Consider the following 11,592-nt stretch of genomic DNA (forward strand, 5'->3'; position numbering starts at 1 on the left):
AAAAATTAAAATGGTATGAATAACTTATTTTGAAATTGTAAATGTAATAATTAATACAAATTTATAGTATATATTCACTTTTCTTTCGTTTGGACCTAACATTATTTTAGAGAGAAACAATTTAAATACTTATTTTTATCCTATTTATATTTTTTATTAACTTTTTAATCATTCATCATTCAAACAAATAATGACGATTTTGTTCGGATGAGGGTGAGAGTGAAAAATGTATAGAGTGAGAGGAAGAGAGTGAAATTTGATGTTGTTTAAAAGTGTGGAAGTCAATAGATTTGAATATAAAGTTTGTAAATCATATAATTGATGTGACCGAATTGTAAACAAAGTTTAATTGGATAATTGATTTATTTAATGAAATATCCATATCTTAAAATTGTGAAAATTTTGAATTAAAATAAAGATAAATGTTTGTATGTAAAAGTTTATACATACATTTATATATTTGTGTTTGAAATTTGTAATTAAAGAGGAAAATCATCATTAACAATAACAATTTTTTCATATTTTTTAAACATACAATGAGATTATATATACATCATTTTATTATAAGCAAGTGTACTATGTATTATTTACTATGTACCATGACACTTATTTAGTGTAACATATTAATATTAAAACAATATACTAGTAAAAGGTGTATCAAAGAAAGTCTATAATCTATTACGCATGAATACATAATTTATTATGAGAAATCATTTAATTGATTAGAAGATGTCTCATAATCGACTATACATCATGTATAATAGATTATAAGTTACTATTTTATACACCTTTTACTAGTGAAGCTCAAATCATAAAGAGTTCTTTCATACACTATCTACCAACGAAACTAAAACCATAAAAAAAATCTTCCCACCATCTATCAACCAAGTTGAAGCTCAACCAAGTTGAAGCTATGAACACATAAAATCTATCTTGTTTTACCATCCAAAGCACCAACTCCAAAACAAAGACAACCTTAATAAAACCTCATGCATCAGACACACTCAACTAACATATAAAGATTTATTTTCTTATTCTCTTCTTTAAACTTACTTTCATGGTGCAGTCCTACAACACACAAGTTTCATTGCTTTGTCCATAAGCTTAACCTACATACACCTATCATATAACCTGGTTTTTGCAATGTTTGAATTTTTTTCTTCATTCTTCACTTATAATATACATTTCAAATTGTTATATTAACAATTCTATGGGTAACTTTGTGTATTCAAAATCCAACAATATTTGTTTTGATTCTTGATCTTGACCTTCACCATTAAGTCAAAGACTTGAGACACTGCTTAACACATCACCCTTTTTTAAATAATGTTGCAAAGTTGAATTGATTAGAACAACAATTATATGAACCAAAAATAAATAAAATCTTAACATTTTATTTTTCAACATTGACCACCAAATTATATGAAGCATCCATGTACACATTCATAGTGAAAAATATAAATACACTACTTTGTCCAAACTTTCTACTTTTTCTTTTGAGTTTAGGGAAGTGCTTATTCATTCTCCTGCAAATATACCAAAGTAAACAATAACACTAATTTCTCAACCTCTAAATCCACTTAAAGAATACATACACTCAATCAAACACAGTATAAAAGATTAGACATGTTTTAATGTAATGAGTATTCTCAATATAATGTTTAATTCAATTGATTTGAAAAGAAAAAAATATTTGTCTCGGAATATTAAAAAAAATATAATCAATAATTTTTTAGATGTTTATTTAAATAGTATTTTTTATGGAGATGTGTTTTCCTTTTGGACTATAGTGTATTCCATGTAATTTACAAATTTATTCTAGAATTTTAACTATATTTCATCATTAAATTACTATAGTTTTAGTTATAAAAAGGTTCCGGAATAATTGACTGTGAAACATTCCTTCTTTTGTCCTAATGCGTTATCATATTAATTACTTTTTTTTATTATTCAAAATAATATTATTTATGAATAGATTAAAATTAATTTAATAAAACTATTTCAAATTGTAAAATAGTTAGCATTGTTGTTAATACGTGTATAATCTTATACTATAATTATTGTGAAAAAATAGTTAAAAGCACTTAACAACAATGACATTTTTTACTTTATATAAATATAAAGTATTTATATATTTTACTCAATTTCTTTCTTACAATTTTTTTTATGTTATAAATCAAAACATTGTTTTAAAGTATAATTACATTATTCTTAATTGTTTCTACATTTTGTTAATTCAATTTAGTGCAGTAATTTAAAAAAAAAAAATTTGATCTAAGTTTTATTTGTTTTATAAAAATAGGAGAATGGAAATTGGAGTGTTCTTTTGAGAGTAAATAAAGAGTTTGATTAGTGTGACAGAATAAATTTAATTAGATATTAATTGATTAGTGTGACAGAATATAGTTAATTATATATAATATTAACGTACAGAATGGATTATATAAGTTAATTTTGAAAATTGAAATGTTGATGTTTGGTAAGGTGGGTTTGTGAAGTAATAGGTATAGAAATGTTGATGTAAAGTGAGAATGGGAAAAGTGTTTGCGTTTGTGATTAGTTGTGCGAATTTTGACATTGAGAAGTGGCGGGGTTGGGGTGGAAGAAAGAAGGATGGCATAGTGAGCAGAGAGGTCAGATGAAATGACCCACAAATAAACCTCTCTTTGTCCATATCCACAGTGGGCGATGGGTTGTTACCCATTCACCCTGTCACTCAAACACTGTATCACTAATGTGTCCTTTTGCTTCCATTATTATTATTATTATCATTTTCTCATTTTTCATTCAAAGCTTTCCACCCAACAAAAAGAAAGGAAAATTAAAACCAAACTACACCACTATTTGTTTATTAAAATAAAAAGGATTTTTGAAATTAGAGTTATTGTACTGTGTGAAGTGACTGCATGGGCAGATAGGTCCTTCCTGTCAAATCTATCTCTAGCTACCTTGTCTGTCACAGTGAAAATTAAAATGGTAAATAAAAGGGTTTTGCTATGAGTTTTTGGTTATCCGAGTTCTGAATTCTGAATCCTTTCCCACTTCCCACTCTAGTGCCCATTTCATGTCATGCTCACTAGATTCAGCTACATAGCTACCTCTTCACACGCTTTCAAGTTTCCAACGCTCATACGCACAGACACGTTCAGAGCCTGACCAAAATAGTTATATCTTCCTCACATTTACATTCCCATCTCTTTCCTTTCCCTTCAATATTCTCGAGATTCTCGCTATTCCGCCCTCATGCGGGGTTTAAGATAGGGTTTAACGAGGAAGAGTGGTAATAGTAACTTGTAGAACTAGAAAGAGTTTTTAGGAAAAAGAAGAGAGAGAGTTTTGTGTGGAGGTAAACCAAAAGACTTGGTCTTTCTCATTGATATTTTCGCAGATCCCTATGGAATGAAGTGGGTGCTCCCCAATCTTCGTTTGCTGAGAATTCATTCTTTTTGCTTAGTTTAAAGAGACCAGTTTTGTTGTGTTCGGAGAGAGCCAGATTTGTGGTGAGCGCATACAAGGATGAGTTCGGTGGTTGGTAGAGGAGGAAAAAACTTTGCATTGCTGTAGCAAGACAACAAAACAGCAGCCAAGTTTTTCTTCGTTCAACATGATTATTATTTTATTTGCCAAGCAATGATTGCCGTCCACTTCTTCCTCATAGTGTAGCCATTCCAAACCTTTTCGGGTAACCAAAAAGAAAGAATACAAAAAGCACGAAGATGAAGGGCATGGATGAGAGTAGTACTGATGATGGAAACAATCATAACTGGTTGGGGTTCTCTCTCTCACCCCACATGAAAATGGAGGTTACTTCAGCAGCCACTGTTCCGACAACCTTCTACATGTCCTCTCCTCACATTTCCAGCTCAGGAATCTGTTACGGTGTCGGGGCAAATGGTAACTTCCATTCTCCTCTTACCGTTATGCCTATTAAGTCAGATGGGTCACTTTGTATCTTGGAAGCTCTCAATAGATCACAATCAGAAGGTTGGCTCTCGTTTATATTTTTAATTAGTTTTTTTGTCTCTATAAGATAATATTTGTGAAGTTATTTTTTTTGTCAAGAATATTACTTTAACAACTACTACCTTGCGACTTTGGTTACGTTATTGAAGTTATGGTGCCAAATTCTACGCCTAAATTGGAGGACTTCCTTGGTGGTGCAACTATGGGAAGTCACGAATATGGGAGCCACGAGAGAGGGGCAAATGCAATGGCCCTGAGTCTAGACAGCATCTATTATAGCACCCAAAATGCTCAGGCTCAACCCAACAGAGACACTCTCTCAGAACCCTTCAGGCAACAAGGGCATATGAACGTCCAAACGCACCCTTATTACTCAGGACTTGGTGGTTGCCACGGGATGTATCAAGCACAGTTGGAGGAAGAAGCAACGAAGGAAGCCCACGCTTCAGTTTGCAGCTCCCTAATGCCTCAAATGACAGAAAATAGTTTGAAAAACTGGGTGGCTACAAGGGAATATTCAACTCAACAGCAGATTTTGGAGCAGCAAATGAACTGTGGAATGGGGAATGAGAGAAGTGGCATGTCTCTTGGAACTGTGGGGTGTGGCGAGTTACAGTCACTGAGTTTATCGATGAGTCCCGGTTCTCAGTCTAGTTGTGTCACTGCACCTTCTGTGACAGATTCTGTGGCTGTGGATGCAAAGAAGAGAGGGCATGTAAAGGGTCAAAAGCAACCGGTGCACAGGAAATCTATTGACACATTTGGGCAGAGAACCTCTCAGTATAGAGGTGTCACAAGGTCAGTTTTGAATCTTTCTTCATTTGTGTATTTTTTTACCGAATTTGTTTTCTTCGTCTAGTCTATTACTTTTTTTTTATAATAAATATTGTTAATTGAATCTCTGTGATTGTTTTCCAATAGGCATAGATGGACTGGTAGGTATGAAGCACATTTGTGGGATAATAGTTGCAAGAAGGAAGGGCAGACTAGGAAAGGAAGGCAAGGTTAGTGAAAAAGAATAGTAGTGGTTGACATTTTTATTATTTTTTTGGAAGTATTCTTCTCCATTAAAGTTTTTGGTCCCTAATCTGACATGTGCTCACTAACTTGTGTAATGTTTTGGTCTTTGTCCATGACGATTAAATCGATTTTTGCATGTTGCAGTATATTTGGGTAAGTCCTCACCCACTTATAGCTTTGCGTTTTCAACACTCTTGCTACCATGTTTCTAATTTAACGTGGTCAATTTTATTTTTGATCTTAGGGGGTTACGATATGGAAGAGAAAGCTGCAAGAGCGTATGATCTCGCGGCTCTTAAGTACTGGGGACCTTCAACGCATATAAACTTTTCGGTATATTTCGTTTTTCTGCTTCATTCGAATCTTGTGTTCCTCGGAATCCCATTATTTTTGTTCACTTTGGCAGATTGAAAATTACCAAGTTGAACTTGAAGAAATGAAGAACATGAGCAGGCAAGAATATGTTGCACACTTAAGAAGGTACACATCGAATAATTAACAATTATGTGCGCAAAAGCTACCAATTATTATATGATAATCATGATAACAGAATATTTGTTTGCTTTGCAGAAAAAGCAGTGGATTTTCAAGGGGTGCTTCAATATACCGAGGGGTCACAAGGTTCGTGTGGTTCTCTTGACCCCCACCCTCCTTTTTATTTTTCATTAGGATCAGTGACATTCTGTTTGGAAAAATCAAGTTAAGTTAGTTTTTTTAATACAATGTAGGCACCACCAACATGGAAGATGGCAAGCAAGGATAGGTAGAGTTGCTGGGAACAAGGACCTATACCTTGGGACATTCAGTAAGTCCTAAATTACTGTCAATTCCTAATTGATAGGGGTCTTATCCTAACATTTGTATAGTAAAAATGTGATTACTGCTATTTTGGTGTAGTTTTAAGCTTGTAGCTAGTTAAGAAAAGTAACTTCATAAGGCATTTATTTGATTTATGTAGTAATCTCTCTTTTCCCAAACACCAGTGACTATTAGTGCTTTTATAAGGCTGACCATAGCGCAACTTTGAATGCAACGTGCCACTTTTTCTTTAAGGCTGATAAAATATGATAGAGAGGGATAAAGGGTATCTTGACAAGAATATGTTTTAAGGAAAGTTCAAATTTTTGAAATGGCCCTTTCCATTTTTAAAAATTTAAATTAAAAATGTTTATTTTTTCTTTTAGGCACTCAGGAGGAAGCAGCAGAAGCATACGATGTAGCCGCAATCAAATTTCGCGGCGCAAATGCAGTCACGAACTTCGACATATCAAGATACGATGTGGAGAGAATCATGGGCAGTATTAACCTTCTCGCTGGTGAGCTTGCAAGGAGAAATAAAGATAATGATCCAAGAAACGAGGGCAGTGAGTACAATATCGAAAAAAATAACAAGGGTGTGGTGACAAGTCAGAGCAACGAGGAAATGGTTCAAGGCAGAAACAACAATGAAAACGATTCTGAGTGGAAAATGGTTTTGTTGAATCACCCTTCACAGCAGCAACAGTCAAATGGCAGTGAGCAAAAACTGATGAACTGCGGAAATTATAGAAACAGTGCATTCTCTGGGGCCCTACAAGATCTCATTGGGATTGATTCGGTGGACATGTGTAGCAAAATTGGGACTCATTTTTCAAACGCGTCCTCGCTGGTAACAAGTTTGAGCAGCTCAAGAGAGGCTAGTCCTGAGAAAACGGGTCCCTCGCTTCTGTTTCCAAAGCCCCCAATGGAAACAAAGATTGTGAACCCCATTAGTACCAGTGTTACATCTTGGTTACCCTCACCAACGGTTCAAATGAGGCCACCTCCTGCTATTTCTTTGTCTCACTTGCCAGTTTTTGCTGCTTGGACTGATACTTAAGAAAGATAGACCCGTTTCAGTTTTCACATTATGCTGTGTTGCTGGCTAAATTGCACCTTTTTTTTTCTTTTATCCTATTTTCGTTTTGTTTTATTTTCGTCGTCTAAATTTAAAGTTATATATTTGCATTTTAAAGTGTCTCTTTTGGACCAAACTCGTTATATTTTGTCAGCTTTCTTACACTCCCATGTGTGGTTAAATGTCCATCTAGTATGACAATGTGTCACAGGTTGTGACCAGGTTGGAGTACCAATTGGGTGAAAGATCATTATAATGTAATATCAATACTTTAAGGGATTTAAGTAGGAAAATTAAAATTAGAAGCTCAAATCAAAACCGAAGGAAGAAAACGTTCTTTAGTCATGTTATATCGTGCATGCACCAGTAAAAGGGTGGGGTGTTGTGGTTTGAAGGGATGGCAAAAATGGGTGATGAAAAAGTAGGTTTTGAGGTAACATTTGGCGTTTTCCACTGTGCGAAGACGTGAGTGGAGGAATTTGGGGAATTAATGGAACGCAGATTGGGGCCACCTATCTGTCATCTTTATGTAACAAGTTTAACATGGGCTTTACATTCATAGCCTTTTGGCTACATGTTGGAATGGAAATGTTCATATTTGAGGGAAAGAATTAATTAAAGGGGGGGACTAATGATTAAATTCCGTGAAATGATGTTTGGCAAAATGGAAGTGGCTCTTGCATTATTGAATTTTCTTTTTGGAGTTGCATTTTTCTTGGTCCTCCCAAGTACAAAACGAGCTCAATGTTTCCCAATAATGCAATGAGACCATTACTTTGACCACGTTATCTCGTTTTGTTGTTGCTAATGTCTTCCTCATTCCGGATAATACCATCATTGCAAAAACCGTTCTTATCTCAGCTTTCTTCAAAGGCAGCTAATTCTCCATTTCGCTATTCAAAAAGAAAAGGCGATCATCGAGGAGATTCTTGCATGAAAGGTTCTTGTTGGTTCCATTGTCATAATTACATTGGGTCACCACTAATTTTTTTTATTATTATTAAAAAAGAAAGGTGGCTACATTGTTAAAAAATTTATAGCTTTTTTTCTCATTCCGATTGCCGAAATCCACACAAGGGTACCGGAACTAAAAGGGATTTCATGTCTTGATGTGATACTTTGGAGCCTTAATACAAGTTGAGTCCATCCAGTTATCAAGTGTTTTCCCACGTGTGTGAGTCTCCCTCGTGTGTAAGTATTTGTGCTTGATTGCAGCACTATTCTTGATTCTTGACCATAACATGGAACCGCAGGGAGGAATCAGTGCCGGGAAAGCTGGAAGTAGTTCAATCCTGAAGTTGGGAATAGCTGTTCCTTTGCATTATCTTTGATAATGAGTTTAAAATCCGAATTATTTTATAAACCGTCTTTAACACAAGAAAAAGACAGGTTCATGTGTGAACATTTGCTACAATGATAGTTCTAAATAAAATTAATCGCGGGCATAGTATGAGTTAAACGATATGTGATAGAATAAAAAACATATTTCTTTTTGTGGTGAAAATAGCACGAACAAATATACTGAGACCATCTATTTCATAATAAATAATGATTAATTAAATACTTAAATAGTTAAGAAGGAAGATTAATACGGTTCAAATTGAAGTATTAGCAAAACTAAATTTAAATTTATAGCAGAATTTCATTATAAAATAGATATCCAACTCAAGTTCCTCTTGTGAAATAGGGTAACTAATCTGTGTTATAAAATTAAAGGTTAATTATGTTTTTTCCATTATAATATATTATAGTGTACAATTAATGTTTGTTTTTAGTGTATAGGTCTTTTAAATATTTATAAAAAAAAATCGTATAAATGTTACAATTCTCTTTATTAAGTAAAAGTACGCTAATAAGACACTTGTTAATGACACAAGACATATATTTAACCTTAAAATTAAACTCGCATATCTCTAAGTGAAATTGTTAATACAATATTCTGTTTATAAAAACCATATAGTAGATAATGTATACCTGAACTTGAAATATAAAAACATAAATTAAAAAAACTAATAAAAAACATAGTGTCCATATTAAATTATGAGATAAACATTATTTTTATTAAATAGAAACTAATTTTATAGATTAAAAATAATTAATTCTTATATTTACTATATTATTATAAAAATTTAAATAATTTTAAATATATATTTAATTAACTAATAAGATTTTAACTACCAATTGTTTAGATCTAAATTTGGTAGCTAATTAGATACTAATTTAAAAACTATTTATTAATAATAGAAAATAATTTAGAAATCAATTAGTTTTTAAAATAGTTTTTAATTTAATTAATATAGAAATTAATTATTTTTTTGTCTCTAAATTTTTTTTTAATAATTCTTTTTGTAGTGAGAGTAAAATATTAATCTGTAGAAGAACTTTTACAAAATCTTATTGAAACATTTTTCATAGTTTTTTTTATAAGCATAAACAATTATAGGTCATAGCAGTACCAATTCACTTGTTATTTTCCTTAGAAACAGTTTTCTCTAAATTATTTGTTTGCGAAATGGTGGAACCATGTCAAATAGAGGGTTAGGTAAGCAAAGTACTCTATACTCATAACTTTGGACACAACAAATAGTTACTTAAAACACAAAATAATAAACACAGCATGTTGCATGTATTGTTAATAAAGCAATTCCTACAGTTCCAGATCACATTTCTCTGGGACCGGTAATTGCATCCAACAAATGTACAAAGAACATCATTAATATGGTAGGGTGCCATCCATCAACATCATTAAATAATAGTTTACCTTTTTTCCTAAGACAAAATGCATATTTATTGAGGTGTCAATTAACCAAATCCAATCCTTACAATTGCTAACATTGTTCACATGAATTTAAGGACTAATATTATCTTTTTTTTTTACACTGAAAATAATTGTGAATACAACACTCTTGTTATCTGGTTTGTTTGGAATGAATTTAAGAGGAGAGACCAAAACATGGATAAATATTTTTAATTATCTGTTTTAAGTACAATTTTGAACCAAAAGAAGGAGAAATGGCAAATTTTTTTTTTTTTTTTTATCTATCCTTTCAATTTTAAAAAAATTAAAAAGAATGAGAAAAAGGATTTATAATTTTCAGATTCTGTGCATTAGAATGTCGCAAGACTTTTTTATTCACTTGTCTTTATTTACAGTGTGATATACCATAGTATATTATCTTTTATATATATATATATATATATTTCTCTTAGGAACTACAAAAGCGAGTTTTTTCTTTACCTGAAACAAACCAAACAATTTTTCCTTCTCCCCTTTATTAAATTTTCTTTCCACCCATTCCCTCGACTGCACCAAAGGTATTGAGCAATTTTACTCATACCTTGTTCTACTTGTGTTCTTTGAGTTTTAACATGATTTTGGATCAAATAAAATCGTTTGATTAAAACTTGTTTTAGTAATATGTAATATTTTTCATTTAGTTGAATTTTTTTACCAACTAAAAATAAATAAATTTATTTTAAAATTAACTTTACGTCACTTTCATCAATTTCTCAAATTCTAACTAAATTAAAACCTAATTAAGGTCCAAATTGTTTTTTCTTACAAACAGATGGAAGAATAGTGTATTTGTACCTTTTCTCATCAATGAACTGTTTCAATGATTTAAAATGGTGGCCTATTTGTCCATTTGAGGGGTATAAACATAGCTGTGGGAAAAAAGGTGCAATTAATTTGATCTTATATTTTCTGTATACAAAATAATGTGTGCGGAATAGAAAAAGAGATCTTTGCTGTGACAAAGTAAAAGCAAGAATGTCTAAAACTGATACACAGCAAGAAGTAGATTGCACTAAAAGCAAAAGGCTAAACTAGAATAAGAATATTGATGGTCAAAAAGCTAGCTAGTGTTGTGTAAAAGAATGGAAAGTAAAAGATGTACCTCACTCTCGACACAGGAAAAAAGTAAGATCCACTTCAGTTTTATTGTTTTTCTTTCTATCCATTGAAATTAGTCAACAAATATGATTACAAATCTAATTGTTGTGGACAGCGTAATCAAACAAACAGGGAAAAAAACTTCACGTAGGACAACTTTGGAAAAGTAATTGCACATGAGCTTGATTATGGTGCCAGTTTATAAGAATTTGAAAACCAGGTGAAGAAAAACTGAGGGTTAAATGTACGTGCATTGTTGCATTGAACATTGAAAGGACTTGACGATAGGATATGCCATTAAAGAACATGAATGCGGTAGGTATGAATTCAAAACGAGTATAATTAAAGTTGAATAACAAGACACATAGAAAAGAAAGATGAAGCTAGTTAGCACGTAGCATGTTTCATTTGAGACAAGGTGTGAAGGCATAGGTCAAAACCAACGGTTCTTCAGCTTCCCTTTGAGTTTAAGGTATTCCATATTCTTTTATAATGTATCTTAGTCAAAAACATTTGCATGATTTAAGGCTGGTCCTTGCTGTGTAACATATCCTCTTACATCACACAAGGCATCAAGATAATGTATAGGGCCTTGTTGGTAATTAGGATAGGTATCAAGATATATTTCAAAAGTGAATTCTTCCTATATATATATTTATTTATTTTTATAAAAACTTTTATGGTAGATATCATTATACAACTTAATATTTCCCTTAAATTTTTTTATTATATTTAACTATATTTAACATAAAAGCTTTATTTTTTTATGATTTGTATTTATGTATAATTTAATTTTTTTATTTATTTAAGTATTTGGATAAACTTTTTAAAAGTATTT

The 11,592-nt window shown here is 31.9% G+C and overlaps 1 protein-coding gene across 1 annotated transcript; it reads left to right on the plus strand.

Moving 5' to 3' along the window:
- Nucleotides 1-2,881: 2,881 nt before the first annotated feature.
- LOC137821841 (AP2-like ethylene-responsive transcription factor ANT) lies at nucleotides 2,882-6,976 on the plus strand. The gene is made up of 9 exons (XM_068626616.2): nucleotides 2,882-3,984; nucleotides 4,113-4,761; nucleotides 4,885-4,967; nucleotides 5,128-5,136; nucleotides 5,228-5,316; nucleotides 5,390-5,463; nucleotides 5,554-5,604; nucleotides 5,712-5,788; nucleotides 6,168-6,976. Exons 1-9 carry the CDS (start codon nucleotides 3,717-3,719, stop codon nucleotides 6,839-6,841), a joined length of 1,974 nt encoding a protein of 657 aa, XP_068482717.1. The 5' UTR covers nucleotides 2,882-3,716; the 3' UTR covers nucleotides 6,842-6,976.
- Nucleotides 6,977-11,592: the final 4,616 nt, after the last annotated feature.

The sequence above is a fragment of the Phaseolus vulgaris genome, chromosome 9, assembly GCF_051622355.1.
Source record: "Phaseolus vulgaris cultivar YP4 chromosome 9, ASM5162235v1, whole genome shotgun sequence".
Taxonomy (NCBI): Eukaryota; Viridiplantae; Streptophyta; class Magnoliopsida; order Fabales; family Fabaceae; genus Phaseolus; species Phaseolus vulgaris.

Excerpts from the sequence above, each read along its gene's own strand:
- LOC137821841 (XM_068626616.2), top strand. The coding sequence starts at position 3,717 with ATGAAGGGCATGGATGAGAGTAGTACTGATGATGGAAACAATCATAAC. Across the intron at positions 3,985-4,112 it reads CAATAGATCACAATCAGAAG|TTATGGTGCCAAATTCTACG; the intron begins GTTGGCTCTCGT and ends ACGTTATTGAAG. Across the intron at positions 4,762-4,884 it reads CAGTATAGAGGTGTCACAAG|GCATAGATGGACTGGTAGGT; the intron begins GTCAGTTTTGAA and ends GTTTTCCAATAG.